General features: G+C 48.1%; 1 protein-coding gene across 4 annotated transcripts in view; it reads left to right on the top strand.

Moving 5' to 3' along the window:
- Positions 1–19244, top strand: part of LOC138510502 (zinc finger protein 154-like) — a 256353-nt gene that overhangs the window by 168553 nt on the left and 68556 nt on the right. For all 4 annotated transcript variants that reach the window (XM_069626202.1, XM_069626201.1, XM_069626204.1 and 1 more), the window contains exon 4: positions 15114–15218. In XM_069626202.1, coding sequence (XP_069482303.1) covers positions 15114–15218 — 105 coding nt within the window. The remainder of the gene's footprint in view (positions 1–15113; positions 15219–19244) is intronic.

Genomic DNA, 19244 nt, shown 5'->3' with positions numbered 1-19244 from the left:
GTACCTGCCAACGGGGCGGCGCCGACCCGAAATGTGGAAGAAAAGCCGGTAAATATTATGGCTGTTAATCAGGCTTTCCTTCTGTGTTCCTTCTGCTCACCTTTTGTTTCTTCCTCTCTCCCCTAGGTGCAGAGATGTGGCGTCCGATGCTGACAGCCGCGATGGAGCCGGGAGATGTCTCAAAGACAGGTGAGTGAAGCGTGGCGCGGCAGCGAGCAACGGGATGCTTTTAAATGGAAGTCTTTCTTCAGGGATGCTGGCGAGAAGATTCCGGATGCAGGTAAGAAGTTTGAAATAGTCCTTGGTTTTCACTTTTCTCTTCTCTTCCTTCCTTGAAGGTCTTCCAGGTTCGAGGCGGGCGTGGCTGGAGTCCAGGAGCAGACACGGTGAGCGTTAAGCTGCAGGAAGCAGAACAACGCGAAGCATGAGCTGCTGTCTGGGCGTGGCTTAAATAGCCTCCAAAGAAGTCCCAGGTATGTATCCTTCCCCAACTAGGTATGTATCCTTCCCTGGCCACGCCCGAGTGAAAAAATAGTCCCTATGAAAAAATAGTCCCTTTCAGGTCTCAGGGAGGCCTGAAGCGTGCAGCATAGTCTGCATCAGGTAAGTGCACAAAACACCTCCCTTTATGAGCCTGGCGCCTATGGCGCCAGGACTGATGTCCAACATGAGCCTGGCGCCAAAGGCGCCAGGACTGAGACCAAAGAGCCCCTATAAGGGGCCACTGGGCTTTTACCAGGGGCCATGATGCCTGCTTCCGGGGGTGCTGGCCCTGGCCTGGTGCTCCGGGGGTAGACATCATGACAGCACTCCCCCCCCAAGGCCCCTCCCAAGGTCGTTCCTTCTGGAGGTTTCGGTTTGTTTGGGAAATTCCGATGGAACCTTTTTACCAGCCGAGGTGCATGTACGTGATCACTGGGTTCCCAAGACCTTTCCTGAGGCCCGACCCTTTCCAATCAATTAGATAGAAAAGTTTTGATTTTGAGATCTTAGAATCCAAAATGTTCTTCACCTCGAATTCAGGCTCCCCATCTATCTGAATCGGTTCTGGTGGCTTTGTTAATCTGGTTCCTGGGTGCACTGGTTTCAAAAGTGACACATGAAAAACGGGGTGAATCCGCATGTTAGCTGGTAGATCGAGCTTGACTGCCACTGGGTTGATTATAGCTTTGATTGAGTAAGGGCCTAAATACCTTGGATTAAAAGTTCGAGGCCCCTTGAGTGATAGGTGTTTGGTAGCCAACCATACTTGATCCCCTATTTGGTATGGAGGCGCCTCTCTTCGATGCAGATCCGCATTCTTTTTGTATTTCCCTTTCGCATGTTGCAAATGTGCAGTTGCATCCTTGAAGGCTTGAGTAATCGTAGAATGCAAATGGTCCACTGCGGGCATTTCAAGGCTCAGAGGTGAGTCCAAGTCTGAAGTACGAGGGTGATGTCCATATAGGGTATAAAAGGGGCTCTGACCAGTTCCAGAGTGTATCGAGTTATTGTATGCATATTCAGCCACCCATAAAATGTCCTTCCAATTACCCTCCGATTGGTGCAACATACATCGTAGATATTGTTCAAGGGTCTGGTTCGTTCTCTCGATCTGACCATCGGTCTGTGGGTGGTGGCTGGTCGAGAGTCTTACGTCGATTTGTGCCAGTTGACAACACTTTTTCCAAAAATGAGAAATAAACTGGCTTCCCCGATCGGAGACTAGTATGGATGGGAATCCATGCAAACGGATGATATTTTCGAGGAATTCCTTGGCAAGACCAAAGGCTGAAGGTAATCCTTTCAACGGAATAAAGTGGGCCATTTTGGAAAATAAATCCACCACGACCAGAATAGTATTGTAACCATTACAAGAGGGCAGGTCCGTGATAAAATCTAGTGACAGGGTGTGCCAAGGTGCTGGTGGAATGTCTAAGGGCTGAAGAAGACCGGCGGGTCTTGTCTTTTGACCTTTGTTTTGGGCACAAACTCCACAGGACATCATGAAAGATTTAATATCCTTTCGCCAGGAAGGCCACCAGAATTGTCGTTTAACCTTTTCCTCTGTTTTGGCAATGCCAGGATGTCCTTCCATCAGGGTATCATGATGACGGGAAATAACCAGTTCTTGCAATTCCTTTTCTGGCAAAAATAAGCGTCCTTGGAAGTAAGGTAAGCCATCCTTGACTGAAAAGTTAGACCCCTTTTGATCCAACCCTGCAAGGCTGAAGAGTCCAGGAATGGTTTCACTCGTGCTTGAATGTCTTCAAGGGTTTGTAAAGTGGTTATCCCCAAAATTCTTTGTTCGGGAATTATCGGCACAGGTTCTGAGTTTGTGTCTATTTCTTCCATTCCAATTTGGGATAGAGCGTCCGCCTTACCATTCTTATAGCCGGGGCGGTAGGTGATTACAAAATCGAACTCAGCAAAGAACAAAGCCCATCGAAGCTGTCGAGACGATTGAGCCTTGGCAGTTTTTAAATATTGTAAATTTCGTTGATCAGTGATCACGGTGATGGTATGCCGGGCGCCAAGGAGATAATGCCGCCAAGCCTTAAAGGCGGACTTAATGGCTAATAGTTCCTTATCGGTGATCGCATAATTTATCTCCGGCGGCGAGAACTTTCTGGACCAAAATGCTACGGGGTGCAGTTGGTTGGTTTCAGGGTCTCTCTGAGACAGGACAGCTCCCATGGCTAAGCTGGACGCGTCGGTTTCGACTATATATGGGAGATCGGGACGCGGGTGCTTCAAAATAGGTGCGGACATGAATTTAGCTTTCAACTCCTGAAAGGCCTGTTCGGCTTCCTCGGTCCATTCAAAACGTTTATTTTTTCGCAAGAGTGCAGTGATGGGTTGCACCACACGTGAAAACTCCGGGATAAACCTGCAATAAAAGTTGGCAAAACCAAGCATGCTTTGGACACCTTTCACCGAACTAGGTGATGGCCATTTGAGGATGGCATCCACTTTCCGTGAATCCATTCGGACGCCTCTAGGTGTCAGGATGAATCCGAGAAACTCAACCTCGGTGGTATGGAAAACACATTTTTCCAGCTTGGCAAACAGTTTGTGCTGGCGCAGTTTCTCTAGGACGGCCCTGACATGCTTTCTGTGATCAGATTCCGAAGAGGAGTACACAAGAATGTCATCGATATACACGACAACACAGACATCGATGAGTTCCCGAAGGACATCGTTCATGAAGAATTGGAAGGCTGCAGGCGCGTTGCACAACCCGAAGGGCATCACCTGGTATTCGAATAGTCCATATTTTGTACGGAAGGCCGTTTTCCATTCGTCGCCTTCTTTTACTCGTACCAGATGATAAGCCCCCCGGAGATCTAACTTGGTGTATACGCAAGCGTCCTTCACCTGGTCAAGGAGTTCAGGGATCAGAGGCAGAGGGTAACGATTTTTAACAGTTATCTGGTTCAATGCGCGGTAATCGATACAAGTTCTAAGGTCACCTTCTTTTTTAGGCACGAAGAACAAAGCTGAGGATGCCGGGGACTTTGACGGGCGAATGAAACCATTGGCGAGGTATTGATCTAAATATTGTCTCAAATGCAGATTCTCTGGTTCAGTAAGGGCGTAAATCCTGCTACAAGGGGGTTGTGCACCGGGCACCAGATCGATTTGGCAATCGTACGATCTGTGGGGAGGTAACATGTTGGCCTGTTCCTTTTTGAAGACGTCCTGAAAGTCTTGGTACTCTGGAGGTAGTTGCACGGGGACAGAGGTTACTGATGCTAGATTAATCTTTGGATTTTCTGGGTAGCAGGTTTGTGCACAATCCGGGAAGGTTATTCTCTTCGCTCGCCAATCAATTTGAGGATTATGTGTCTCTAACCAAGGGATTCCGAGAATAAGTTGAAACTGTGGAGCCTTGATTACATCAAAAACAACTGCCTCCCGATGGCCATCCGGACCTACAAGTGTCACCTCAGCTGTGGAATGTGTTACCGGTCCAGAGGCAATTTCGGTTCCATCTACTGTGGTGATGACATCTTTGTTGGTTTTAGGATGCAGAGGGAGGTTTATCCTAGAGACCAATTCTCGATCCACATAGTTTCCTATAGCCCCACTATCGATGTATGCCTTTATAGCATGCAACCGTTTAGGCTGTTCCGGATCTATGAGGACCATTGGCACAATGAAATGCGAGGTCTGAGAGTTGGTTTTCAAGCTCAGCAAGCGGACCCCTACGCTTGCCGGGCGTGGTCGTTTCCCGATACAGAGTTTCCATGGATTTTATCAGCGGCTCCTAACACCTTCTTGGGCAGCTTAACCGGGCAATCTCGTAGAAAGTGTCCAGAGGACCCACAATAAAGGCATAATTGCATCTGTCGTCTTCTTTCCCGTTCTTTTTGAGTTAGGGGTCCTTTAACCCCTCCGATTTGCATAGGCTCCGAGCCATCAGCCCCCTTGGGGTTAGCGTGGGTCTTGGCCAACACCCGGGTTTCAAACTTGGACCGATCTGCTTTTCTGTTTTGCAGCCTGTGATCCAATTGGACCACTAAGGGATGCTGGCGAGAAGATTCCGGATGCAGGTAAGAAGTTTGAAATAGTCCTTGGTTTTCACCTTTCTCTTCTCTTCCTTCCTTGCAGGTCTTCCAGGTTCGAGGCGGGTGTGGCTGGAGTCCAGGAGCAGACACGGTGAGCGTTAAGCTGCAGGAAGCAGAACAAAGCGAAGCATGAGCTGCTGTCTGGGCGTGGCTTAAATAGCCTCCAAAGAAGTCCCAGGTATGTATCCTTCCCTGGCCACGCCCGAGTGAAAAAATAGTCCCTATGAAAAAATAGTCCCTTTCAGGTCTCAGGGAGGCCTGAAGCGTGCAGCATGGTCTGCATCAGGTAAGTGCACAAAACACCTCCCTTTATGAGCCTGGCGCCTATGGCGCCAGAACTGATGTCCAACATGAGCCTGGCGCCAAAGGCGCCAGGACTGAGACCAAAGAGCCCCTATAAGGGGCTGCTGGGCTTTTACCCAAGGGCATGATGCCTGCTTCCGGGGGTGCTGGGCCTGGCCTGGTGCTCCGGGGTTAGGCATCATGACACTCACCACTTCCCGACGACAGAGAAGATCTCCCGGCTGGAGAGGCTTCTTCCCTTGACTGGTGGGCACAACCAGTTTTCCTTTCTTTCTTCGCACCCCAGCCCGGTTTGTGGTCGAACTGCCCGTGCCAAGCACCCCGGCAGCCGGATAGCCACTCACCACTGAACCGCGAATCACCGGACCGCTCCTTGTACCTGAGAAACTCCGCGGCTGGTTTCTTCCCTGGCAGTGCAATGGACTCCTGTCTTCCTCCACGACGAGATCCCCTCTTCCCCTGGGCGAAGCACCGACTTGCACCCGCTTCCAGGAACAACTGCCCCCGCTGGAGCGTTCTCACCACTTTAAGGTACCGTGTCCGCCAGGCCTCCCTTTCTAAAGATTGCTACAAGGTAATAATAACTCCTTAACCTTCTGGACTGGGCTGGCCGCCTTGACCCTCTAACTGGTCCCTTTCTTTGGTCCAACTCCTTTTTGAACCTTTACAAGACTTTTGTGCACTGCAACTGTGTGACCTTGGACACATTTCGGTTGGATCCTCTGAAAGTGTATCCGGCCGCTTGAACTCTAACTTCACGGTTTTACTTTGCCTTTCCCTCTTGTTATGTTCTGATAAAATTGTTGGGATCTGTTTCAACTTGTTCTCTGCTCTTCTCTCCCTTTTTAAAACAAACTATTACAGTGCCATCTACGTTAAGCGCTCACTGCTGTCTGAAAATAAGTGGGGCTTTACTTAAGACTTGTCTAATATTCTTTTAAGGGAGTGTATATCTTTTAGTGACCGTGTTTTTGAATTGCTTATTATTAGTGCCTGTGTGTTTTTCTAGATGTGGTTTTAAATAAATAATTATATTTATTTTACACCAAGCCCTGGTGAGTGTTTGCTTGTTCTACTGTGTTCTCTTGACCTATTGTGAATACCCTGTATACTGCCTAACTCTTCTTGAGGGAAGTCTGACTGCTCAGCCACAGCTACCAAGTGAATCTGTGTGGTACAGACTGCTACCAAGTGGGTTTACTGCCAAACACCTGTAAGTCCTAAATCTTTTGCAGTGGTCCCAGAGGGAACTGCACAGGTTTCTGCCTAACATACAGAACTTACGATCCGAGAATGTGGCAGTACGCCAGCAAGTAGCAGTCCGTGATGAAGGTCGAGGAGATTTGCCTCCCATGCCTTTTTCCTTTGGCAAGTTTGATGGCAATCCCAAGCTCATAAAGTAATTTCTAGATGCCTGCTCCATGTATTTCGCCTTCAGACCCAGGACCTTTGAGACAGGTCGAGCCAAGGTGGGATTCTTGGTGGCCAACCTAACTGGAAGCGCCCTTGCTTGGGCTACACCTTTGGTCACCGGTGACGATCCTTCTGTGAATGACTTTGACCTATTCAAACAGAATTTCAAGACAAGATTCGAACGCCCAGAGGTTCAATATTCCACCTATGAAGCTATGTTGGATGTACGTCAAGGCACACAAGACGTTCAGACTTACATTTCCAAGTTCCAGCACCTTTCTTCAGAAGCAGGGTGGCCAGATTCAGCCCAATTAACCATATTTCGTAGAGGCCTCCACGAGGAGATTAAAGATGAATTGGCTCGGGTGGCACGACCTAATACCTTTCAAGAACTTGCTACTTAGGCTCTACAAATTGAGTTCCGGATGGCTGAGAGACCCCATGAAAGAAAGAGAGGTCGGAGTACGCCTAGTCAGCTAAGCATACATCCTACCCCAAGGGAAAAGGAGCAGACGGACGAACCCATGCAAATCGGCACTATGAGAGGTCCACTTACTTCGGAGGAACGTCAGAGACGACGTGACTTGAACTTATGTATGTACTGTGGTTCGTCTAAGCATCTTCTGAGAGTCTGTCCTGAGGTTCCGCCACGGCGCCAGGGAAACGCCAGACCCTGCTTCTACGCAGGGGAGATTACGGGGAAACCAGCTATAATCCCTGCAACAACACCCAAGAAATGAAGAAGACAGCCGACTAATGGTGTTTCCCATAATCTTCACAATACCTTCCGTTTCTACCTTAAACCTCCTCGCTATGTTAGACTGTGGTGCTGCCGGCAACTTTATAGATGGAACTTGGGCCAAGGAACATCGCATTCCACTGCAAGAAAAGCCAAGACCCATTCCAGTGGAAGGAGAGGATGGTAAACATTTGTCTTCAGGGCCCATTGTGATGGAGACCAAGCCCATCCAGGTGTTGATGGGAGAACACTTGGAGACCATACAATTTGACGTGATAAGAGCAGCCCATTTCCCTGTTATACTTGGGATACCTTGGCTCCGACTGCACAATCCCCTGATTGATTGGAGAGCCAACAAGTTGAGATTTCACATGACGTTTTGCAGTGAGCATAACGCTGGTAGGTTTGAAGACCAGACTCAGGCGGGCGAATCAGTGAGCCTACCACAGACCATTATATCTACAGTTCCCATCCAATACCAAGGTTTCTCTGAGGTTTTTGAAGATAAGGTTCCTAAACTCCTGCCTCCTCATCATCCAGAAGACTGTGGAATTGATCTCAAGTGTGATTCACTGATTCCTTTCGGAAGAATGTACCCTCTGTCCTTCCATGAGAAGAAGGTGTTGAAGGAGTACTTAGATACCAATATGAAGAATGGTTTGATCAAGGAGTCCAAGTCCCCGGGAGGGGCTTCCCTCTTCTTCGTCTCTAAGAAGGGATCCTCTGAGCTACGCCCCTGTATCGATTACAGGGGTCTCAACCAGTTGACGATCTGGGACAGATACCCAATGCCCTTAATCAGAGACATTTTGGAGGCAGTACAAGGCTCAACTTTTTTTACCAAACTGGATCTTCGGGGGGCATATCACTTGCTAAGGATCAGAGAGGGCGATGAGTGGAAGACCGCTTTTCGCACGCTCTTGGGGTTGTTCGAATACCAGGTCATGAACTTTGGACTAGTCAATGCCCCTGCTGTCTTTCAGAGATTTGTTGACAAAATATTCTCTGATCTATTATACATTTCAGTTGTAGTTTATCTAGATATCCTAATATATTCTCCCACTTTGAAGGAACATCGCAAACATGTCTACGAAGTACTTCAACGTCTCAAGGTTCATCAACTCTATGCCAAGCCTGAGAAATGTGTATTTGAGGCCACAGAGGTTTCCTTCCTAGGATTCATCCTTTCCAAGGAAGGGGTCCGCATGGATCCAGAGAAGGTCAAGGCCATTCTACGTTGGCCAGAACCCACAACAGTTTAGGATATACAAAGATTTCTGGGTCTAGCCAATCTTTATTGCCGTTTCATACACAATTTCTCTGACATAGTTTTGCCCATCACCTCTCTACTTAAAAAGGGAACCTCTTTCCAATGGAAAACCGAGGCTCGGGAAGCCTTCTGTTAGCTTAAGGCCATGTTCACTACTGCTCCCATACTTATGCAACCAGATCAAACCTTACAGTTCATTCTCGAGGCTGACGCTTCAGGAGGTGCTCTCGGGGCTGTTCTTTTACAAAAGGGATCAGATCAGCTGGAACACCCAGTGGCATACTTTTCCAGGACCCTTACATCCAGTGAGAGGAACTACTCTGTTCTAGAAAAAGAACTATTAGCGATCCGTCAGGCCTGTGAAGAGTGGAGGCACTTGCTACAAGGGGCTTTACATCCGTTCATAGTGCGTACCGACCACGGCAATCTCAAGGTCTTGCAACAAATGGAATGTAAAAACTCCAGACATGCCAGGTGGGCATATTACTTTTCACATTTCAATTTTATGATCACCTACATCCCAGGATCTCAGAATAATGTGGCAGATGCCCTCTCCCGCAGTTGGGGAGACGATACTGGAACATATCAAGAACAAGAGAGGATGCTCTTAGGGAAGAGATTCATTTCTACTATCAATTTTTTCCTTCAGGAGGTCCGAGAAGGCATCAAGAATAACAAGGTTACCGATCCCCAACAGTATAATCCTACAGAAAAGGAAGGATTATGGTTTCATGGCCAGGCTCTCTTTCTCCCGACCAGAAGTTTACAGACCCAAGCATTAAAGTGGTGTCATGATCTGCCACTAGCAGGTCATAGAGGTCAAAAGGGAACCTTGGAACTACTATCCAGAAGTTTCTGGTGGCCTTCCAGACAGCAAGATGTCCAGTCATATGTTACCTCTTGCCCCACTTGTGCAGCCAACAAGACCCCTAGACAGAGACCTCTCGGTTTACCCCAACAGAAGGAATTACCTTCAAGACCCTGGGAAGAGATCTCAATGGATTTTATCGTGGACTTGCCCCCTTCAAAGGGTATGACTTCCATATTTGTCATAGTCGACACTTACAGCAAATTGGCTCATTTTTTGGCTTTAGCTGGTACTCCTTCAGCTTCAGAGACTGCAGCAGTGTTTCTGAAAGAGATTGTGCGACTACATGGTATTCCTCGTACCATAGTCAGTGACCGTGGTACCCAATTCACTTCCAAGTTTTGGTCTTCCTTGTGTGATCAGTTAGGAATCCAAGGAGCGATGTCATCTGGTTACCACCCACAATCCAACGGCCATACTGAAAAGCTTGAACGACACTCTCGAGCAGTATCTTCGCTGTTTTTGTAATAGAGAACAGGACAATTGGGTGTACTTCATACATATTGCAGAATTTGCCTACAATAACTCCCATCATACTGCCATCAACATGAGTCCCTTTATGTGTACCTACGGCTATCATCCTCTACACCTACCCTGGTCAGGATCCCCCTCCTCATGCACTCCTGCCATCGACAAAACTTTGATCACCCTTAGACAGGTCCACAAGGATGCCATACATTCCCTGGAAGAAAGTCGTAAGGGGTATAGGAAGTACGCCGATCTACAGAGGAGATCCAATCCAGATTGGAAGGTAGGAACTCGAGTGTGGCTAGCCACCAAATTTCTACATAGATGGACTCATGTGGGTAAATTCTCTCCCAGATTCATTGGTCCTTTTGAGATCCTCTCCAAGGTTAACCCGGTAGCTTTCAAGTTGAAATTACCCCACAATCTCAGAAGAGTACACCCCGTGTTTCATTCCTTGTTGCTCAAGACCTACGTTGAAGACCAATACAACAGGCCCCTCAAGAGACACTCCACCATTGTACCTAATATACCTGAGGAATATGAAGTGTCTTATTTGGTGGACTCCAGGTATAGGAGAGGGGTACTTCAATACTTGGTACATTGGAAAGGTTACCCTTGTTCCGAGAGGACATGGGAACCTCACTCTCATATTCATGCTCCCAGACTGATCAGACGATTCCATCGCCTACACCCAGGCAAGCCAGGTGGCGGACCCCATAAGAGGGGGCATACTGTCATGCCATGCTCGTGGAAGGTATGGCAAAGATGGAAATACTTGTAATATGGTGGTGCATGTTCCGTTTTGGCGGTCTAGTGTTTTTCCAATATGGCCGCCAGTTCTATTTCCTGTGTGTGTTTCCCTGGCTCTGAGCGTTGTATCCGTTTCTTGGTGATGCTCCCGTGCTTTCCTGCTGTGTTTTGGTTCCCGGGGGAATCTTTTCGCCTCCTGCTACCTTATCGGCTTCGTCCGATCTTTCTACTTTTGCCCTTGCCTGTCTTCGCTCAGCTTTTGTACCGGTCTCGTCCGGTATTCCTTTTCCCTTCCCTTCTCAGTGGGTACCTGTTTCTTTCCTACTCAGTTTCACAATCTACGGTGCCGGGTAAGTATCTTTGCACGTGTATTCATTCCCTTTTCTTACACAGCCTGCTCATTCGGTGTTTCATTCTTACCTTTTCTGTCTCTGTGACTCCGCCCTGATTCTTTCGCTGCCTCTGTTTCCATCTACTTGCCTTTGCCTTACCTTTCCGTGTTTACATTTGTAAACCGGTTGTTTGTATCTTTCTGGTACTTCTTACCTGCCGTTCTCCCTCCTGCCACTTGGCGTTCTTCCTCTTTACCCTTTCATTTCTTCCCCGTGCTTCTACGGCTTTCCGACGTCCTGTTCTCTCCACATCTCCTCCTAGTACCTTACCTTTTTAGCATTCCGACTATCAGTATTCTTCCGCCACCTGGTTTACGGGAAGCCTCCTTCCTACCTTCGCAGACAAGCTCAGTGTCCAGCCTGTTACACTTCGCCAGAAGTATTATTCATCCTTCTCCATTTACCTCACGGACATTTGTTGTGATCTATAAGGACTCCAAGTGCAAGAATCAACCCTCATCTGTAAACCGCTACAGGAGTTTTCCAGAACTCGATCACTCCGGGTTTTTTACGCCTACGTGGCTTTTTCCCTGAACTTTGGGAGCTTGCTCCTCGGGGTCTCCCTGGTCCTGGTTATAATTCAGGTCAGGGTGGCCTCCGAGGGAGCTCGTCCCTATCTGCATCGCAAAAAAGACAGAAGGTCCAAGGAACTACGAAGACCTCGTCGCAAGAAGGAGTCAGAGACATACGACAGTACAATTGAAGACACAGGTGATGAGGAGGACCGGGAGGGTTCATCAGAATTTGACACCCCTTTAGGCTGCATGGGTTCTATGAGGTTGACTATACTGGCACAAACTCTTCTGTCGTGTATAAAACATCTTCCATTCTTTGGGCATTGGGTGGACCCTGTGGGCTTTCTCACCCTCTTAAGTTATCAGGGGACCTTTCCAAACTTTGTTCATATGGATTAGGTCTCAATTGTCTGGGATTTGACTTGAGGCTGGCTTTTCCGACTGCAAGGTGAAGGACCACAGATCTACAGGCGATTTGTTCAGGATTTGTAAAGACGGAAGGTCACCTCCATACCCCTGCACAGCTGTGTACACTTCTTCTCCTGTAATGGAAGATTGATGTCCCAGGACTGGTGTTTTAGCAATGTTTTTTGGCACTGGTCCTGTGTACTGGGGCTATCACGCTCAACCAGGATGTCTGATTTTAGTTTCAGAGGCCTTTTCTCTAATCTGTGGTTTTATGCTCTGATCCCACTGCCACTAATGGCTGCTGGGGCACAGAAAGCCAGCTGAACTAAGGTGACACCCAGACACTGGGTCCACTTGTTCAGGTAAATGCATCCCTGTTCTTCCGAGATGGGACTTTAGGATATTAGTAGTCTGGCTCTGGTTATACATCTTGCATGTGGTAGCCTTAATGGCTGAGCGTGTTGATCCCATTCAGACACCAAAAGTCACGAATAGGACATGGATCACACATCAGCCTTACACAATTATTAAATTATTAGGGTGTTCTTAGATTTTTTTTGGGGGGGGGGGCATTGTTGCATTTAGCTGGACCGAAATAATAAATGACTGTGAAAATCTGACATAAGGAACTCAAATCAAAAGAAGGAAAGATCTCCAGTACCAACCTAACAAATTAAAAAAATAATGTTGCAAGATTTTACGAGTCTCATGTACAGGCCCCCTCCTGACCATTCTTGGAGGGTTTGAGTCACTCAAGGTTTGGGGGGGTGGAGTGTCACCTGCACTTTTATTTTAATAACAACGTTTATTTTTCCATTAGTAAAACCTCAGAACCATCAATCAAAAAGAAGCTCATCATTTTTAAAAGGATGAAAAAAACACAGACCATAAGCCAAAGCAAACCCCCACTCAGCCCCCATCCTTCTCTGTCCGTCCCCTTCCCCAGACTCGTACTCCCTATCGCAAACTCAAAACCCATTCTTCAGACAACAAATACTTGCTCACCGTTCCTCTTTCCTCTTGTATTTTCAACCATATGTCCTTTACTCGCGGACCGTAGGCCCTTCGTGTGAGATCAATTTCCTCCAAACTTTGGAGTGCTTGCTGGGGCATCGCTTGCTTTTTTATACCAGTTTCTTTAGTTCCATACTTCTGACCTTCCCTTTTTACTCAAGTCGCCTGCACTTTTTTGATTGTTCAACATGTTAGGTTCCTCTCTTGGGACTGTGGAGTAGGGTCTAATTCCAAGGGTTATCTGTTTCCCATGTTAAGATTTAGATATAGTGGGAATGGGGCTTGAGGCCACCCATCTTAAGCCCCAAGGTCTTCAGCAAGAATTGCGGGTTTGGCTGGTGGAGTGGATGATGGATTCTTCTAGGCTTGATCTAGAGTTGGTCCTGCAAAGAACTGAGTCCCCTTTCCGGTTATGGTCCTGGTTGTTGAACAGTCATCTTGATCCTAGGGAGCTCTTCTCTGTTCATCTGTGCGCTACAACCAACACCTTCCTCTACTATGAGCTCTATGGCTTCCTTGCTGGTTTTCCACAAGCTTGTGCCGGCTCCCGATCCCCACTCTAGTCCAGCAGGCAAATTACATACTGGCGGCACCTCCCCTAACTGTTTACAACTTCCTGCAACCTCTATCTCTATGGCAGCACTCTCCCTTCCTAAACCTGCCTCTAGTCTGTAACCTCCCCCTTTAAATGAGAAGTCTTTGTCTCCGGTTCTTTCCTCCTCCTGCCCCTCCTCAGCTTGCTGAATCACCATCTCCTCCTATTGTCTGCTCTTCTGCTCCTGTTGTCTCACCACCTCCTCCTGATCTCTTTCAGTTGCTTTATCACTGCTACCTCTTGCTCACATACTCTCTCATTCTGCTGTATCATCATGTACTCCTGTTCACTTTCCTCCTGTTTCATCACCTTTTCCTGTTGTTTCTTCGTCCCATCTTCTTTTGTCTTCAACTCTACCTTCCTTGCTGTTCTCAATCCCTTACTTATCTCTAAGTCGACTTCCTTCTCTATCCTGCTTCCAACCTCCTCTTCTCTTCATCTAAGCCTCTGCCAAACTAGCCATCTCTTCTCTTCTTGAACACACTCCATCACATTTTTTTTCTGCTCTTATGAATGCTCCAAACTCCCTCACCCTTCTGCTCCGGACTAGCATCTATCCAGGGCAGTTGCTCTGGCCTACACCCCTTCTGCCCAGAGTAAGGTGTTGTGGTATTCTTCCAAAGGATTTGTTAGTGCACATATGAGCGTAGTCTCTGGGGCTCTTCAGTAGCTCCACCCATTCTGGCCCAAGAACAATGAAAGCCTTAGAAAAGCCCCTCTTGGATCCACATTTGTACACATAGCCTATTTACTGAAGGTCAGACATTAACTTGTGACAAGCTCCTGCCTCATCAAGAAGGACAGGGGAGTCTGTGCCAGCACATCCTCCTCACTCTTCCTCTAGGTGCTGCATCACATAGTAGGTGGCATTGTCCAGCCCCTTTGCGCACCCTATTCTTTACCCTCTGAGTCAGGCGCTTCATCACAGGAGCAAATGCTCACAAATCTGGAATGTTTGTTCATTTTAAGTTGTACACCCTGCTACCCATAGGGTCCGACAGCTGTATCTCAGTGAAACCCATAGGACTGTTTGTTCTCTAAAGGGGACGAGGGATAGTTTTAGGACCTTTGTGAGTGTGCTCAACATGGGTTATAATAAGGTATGAGGCCAGGGGAGTATATTCCGGAGTTTGTGCTTGAATAGCGAAAGTCCTGTCATCTCAGATGTGTTTGGATAAATGGTGGAGTTCGATTTTGCGAAACATTGAGGCTTCTCAGAGATGTATGGAGTAATCCTGTTGCAGGGTTGCGTGGGGCCAATTCACCAAGGAACTTGTAGATCTAACATAGGATCTTGAATTTGATTTTTGACCTTGCTGGACAAGTAAGTGGAGGGCTGGGTAAAAGGTTCTCTTCTTATTAGGACTATGTCAACTTTAGTGGCATCTGGACTTTCTGGTTCCCATCTAGAAGGTATTTAAGGATTGAACCTCGGCTGGAATGTATGACCGGGATTTTCTTAGCAGCCTTAGCTTTTGGGAGGTCATGATAAAGTTGCTGACTACCCGAAAGCCCCAGATTCTTCACTGGTTTGGGTGAAACAATTGTTTTAGTTGAAAAAGGAGGGAGCTGTGGGCGCTGTCTTGGGAGAGGAGAATGTGGCTCCGGCTCAGCACAATATCTTCTGTTTTGTCCTAGTTGAGACGGCCACATGCTGCCTATGCAATCGTTAAAGATCTTAAGGCTGTGGATTGAATATTTCAGTGTCACTTGTAAATGTATCAGAGAAGAGAATTGTTGAGGTTTTGTGTATATTGTGGTATGGTAACCAAATGTTACATCTCAGATATGTGGGAGTGTAAATCTGAAATTGTCAATTTTTTTGCAGGTGCGACAGCTTACACTACTGATTTGGTGATAAGCAAAGACGAGAAGCAATACCTGAAGGCCCCGCATGAAACAGAGAGAAGGGAAAACACTGAACTGAATACAGGTGAGGGGGAACCACTGATATGTTTGCGTTTTCCGATTCACAGCAAATAACTGAGTTTCTGATGCTTGTTAATCTGCTTAGAAACACATGCCATGCATATAGTCCGACATCCAGCGGTCACCGCGGAGTATTGCATCTTGTCTTTCGAGAATTGAAATGGGAACATTGACATGGGCCTGCGTGTAACACTATCCCTAAGCTAACGTGACGTGTAGTGTACCCAAGATCCCCTCACGCGTCGAGGTCCCTCAGATTGTTTTTTTCCACCGAGCATACTGCTCGCCTTATGCGGAGCTCGTCCAGAGACATTGCTAATTGTTCCATCGACCTTTGGTCGAATATATTATATTATTATTCAAGATCACCATGACCGTCCTTCCTATCGATGGCTGTTCCGGATCTCTGCCGAAACCTCCATGGACCTTCGACGGACAGTGATCCAGTCAGCGTTGCCGACCACGTGGCCGGGCCTTCCAGTCGGCCTACACAGTAGGGAGAGTGGGGTCGGGTGGACATTTCTGTAAAATCTGAGAATATCTTTCCATTTCCTCCCTCTTTGCCCTCTGGTCTTCGTCACTTGCCTTATCCTCAGGTATGGAGAGGAATCCCTTTAGGTTTTGCCGCATTTCCAAGAGCAAATTTCCTTGGAGAGATAAGCATATACGGTGTAACCATTGCTTGCCCCTCGATCATGACGAAAAAGGTTGTGCGGCTTGCAAGCTCCTCCGTCCGAAGACATTGAAGGAGCGCCATGTCAAGCGGTGGGCGGCCTACGGGATGTCGAAGGGCAAGTCGAGTTCTCCCACTGCCGCAACCGCCTATTGCGACGAGGGCATCAGTGATGAGCAGGCCTCTGACTCGGAGGTCGTTGACCTTTCGGCAGAGCGCTGCCACTCCGCGTTGTCTGTCCCCAGCTCCGCCAGGCACGGCTCAAGCACTGCTATGGGGAATGTACACCCCGGCGACAAAGACGAACACTCTCAACTCACTAAACACACAACCCCCGGCCAGTCTTCGACAAAGTCGTAGCGGACCACAGCGCCAACAGGCACACTGGAAGTTTCGGCTGTGCCCGCCGACAATCAAGATCGGCAGTCCTCCCCGTAGTCGCAGACGCGCCTAGCGACCGGGCACTCTAAATTGAAGGGCGCTACCCCCAATATTCCAAGAACCGTTGAGATGCATCGTAAGAAGGCGTCCGTCGACAAGGCCCCGATTCCGCCGAAGACTACACAACCGCAGGCCCAGGCTACGTTTCTCCCTACTGCGGAGGACGTTACCGAAAGCATTGCGAGAATCGTTTCGGCGGACGCTCATAAGCGACAGTCAAAGGATTAGACGATGCCCACGGGGAAGCCCAAGGATTTGTCGAAATCCAAAGATAGGCTGAAGGAAATACCGGAACCCTCCGCCAAGCCTAAGGAGAAACACAGGGACTAGCAACCTTTGTCGGTCCCCCGGGAAGAGTTATCGGAAGGCGAAGAAGGTATTTCTTCGGCGTTGAGACAAAAATCTCAAGTTTGGCCTCATGATCGTATACAAGAGCCTTTTCCACCTCTAGACCCCTCTAGGTCTTCTGTTTGGACTAGGGAAAAACTTGAGAGTTGCATGGCGAGGCTTGACAGATTTGTAATCCTCTCAGAGCAATCCACCCCCAAAAGACCACGGGAAAAAGACCTTTTGACCCCTGTGGCAACATTTCCAAGACTCTTTGATCCCTCTCAGGAGGGGAGGATGTGTACACTTATGACCTCATTGAGGAGGAGGTTCCTGCAGACACTCAGGATGATGACCCTGAGGATATGCATGATGCAGCAGAACATTTCAAGATTGTCACCGATGAAGCTGTTCCTGAGGCGGACTTTGTAGAGGACATTCTTAAAGAGAAACCGCCGGCCAGCCAGGCTATTCCTTTTCTAAACTCAATTAATAAGCGCCTGGCTCCCTCGTTACCAACACCTGCCCTCACAAGAGCAGTTAATCCAAGGATAGAAAAGCTATTTCGGCCTTCCCCCCTTTGATCCCCTTTACATCAGAGGTCACTCCACCCCAGACTCACTGGTGGTGACCACTAGAAGGAAAAGGGCAGGGGTTCCCCTGTCAACCGGGGAGACACCCCCTGACAAAGAGTGTAAAAGACTCTACGCCCTAGGAAAGAGGGTCACGGCTGCAGCAGCTTTTTCTACACACATTGCCAACACTACTACTTTGTTAGCCAGCTACACGGATGCTCAATGGGCCATGTTACAGGAAGGCCTGCGGGGGAGGTTCCTGAACCGTTACAGACTCGTCTTCTGTCGTCCGCAGTAACCAAGGGCAGTAATGTACACCAAAGCATACTCAAAAACACTTTGGATTCCGCTGAGACAGTGGGTCGATGGTTGGCTCAGGGCACCCTAAAGAGACACGCGTGGCTAAGAAACTCTGGGTTCAAGCCAGAAACCTAAGCGTCACTTATTAATAAATCGTTGGAAGAATCCAACCTTTTTGGAAGAGCAGTCGACAAAGCTCTTGAGACTGCAAAGAAGGAGCACGACTCCCTTAAGACACTAGATCAAATCACACAAAAGCCCTCCACAAGGCAAGGAACTGGGTCCAGACACCTTTTTCGTGACCAACGCTTCCCTCAAAACCAGTACACCTCAGAAAATAATTGGTCCTCTCCACAAGGAACTAGAGGATACACCGCCCTGCATCGCCAGAGGGGTCAGCAGCGTGGGAAAGGAATGGGCCGGAACTCTACCCCCCAGAGGATCCAGTGGGTAGTGAAGACCGTGGCCGAAGGGTACCGTATAAAGTTCTGCCGGTCCACAAAGTTCAGACCTCCACGAGCAAGACAACTGACGCCAGACCATCTGCGTACCCTTCTTCAGGAAGTCGAGACACGTCAAGAAAATAGAGCCATAGAGATTGTACCTCTTTCACAGGTAAACAAAGGTATTTATTCAGTGTACTTCCTTGTACCCAAAAAAGGATCTCACCATGCGCCCTGTATTAGATCTGTGCCCAGCGAACAAATTTGTAAAGCCACAAAAGTTCTGCATGGTCACTCTGCGGGAAGTAATTCCCCTGCTCTCACAGGGGATTACATGGCAACACTGGACATGAAAGATGCATACTTTCATATTTCAATGTTGCCGGCGCACAGAAAATACCTCAGATTCATGATACAACACAAGCATTATCAGTTCAAGGTACTACCATTCGGCATAGCTTCCGCACCAAGGGTATTTGCAAAGGTACTAGCAGTGGCAGCAGCACACCTGCGCAGGCAATCCATCCCGGTTTATGCTTACCTCGACAACTGGCTCATAACAGGGGACTCCTATGAAACGTGTCTGTCAAATACCCAAAGAACAATAGATCTTTTATTCAGTCTGGCATTCTCCATCAATGAGAAGAAATCCAGCCTAGAACCCAGTCAGGTCAAGCAGTCTCTAAGGGCTCTAATTGGAACAAAGGAGGGCCTTGTCTTCCCCTCCAACAAGAGGGTCCAAAACATGCTGTTTCAAATCCCTCAATATGTAGCCAGTTGAGAGGTGATGGGAAGCAAAGCTATGCGACTGTTGGGAATGATGGCGTCATGTATGTATTTGGTTCCTCACATGCGCTTGCGCATGCGTCCGTGGTGTCAGGCCAGCGGATAATGGGACGATCGAGTGGGTGTCTCGCCAGCCCTCGTTCTCTCGCTACGGTGGTGGTCGAGGGAGAACCTCTTGAAAGGGAAATCCTTCACCACCCCTGCAGTGGAGGCCACTCTAACTACAGACGCATCTCTCACAGGGTGGGTAGCTCACCTGTTTCAACAAAGAGCGCGCAGAGTTTGATCGTCAGACATAGAATCCAACCACATAAACCTGTTGGAACTGTTAGCGGTATTCAAGGTGCTGAAAGCTTTTCCAACTCAACAGCAGGGAAAGAAGGTCCTGATCCTCACAGACAGCACCACGGCCATGTACTATCTGAACAAACAAGGGGTCACTCACTCTCCAGGGCTGTCCAAACGGTATCTAGCAGATAACAATC

This window comes from Ambystoma mexicanum, chromosome 6p, assembly GCF_040938575.1.
Source record: "Ambystoma mexicanum isolate Mex_15411 chromosome 6p, UKY_AmexF1_1, whole genome shotgun sequence".
Taxonomy (NCBI): Eukaryota; Metazoa; Chordata; class Amphibia; order Caudata; family Ambystomatidae; genus Ambystoma; species Ambystoma mexicanum.
This window is presented reverse-complemented; position numbering and strand designations above follow the sequence as displayed.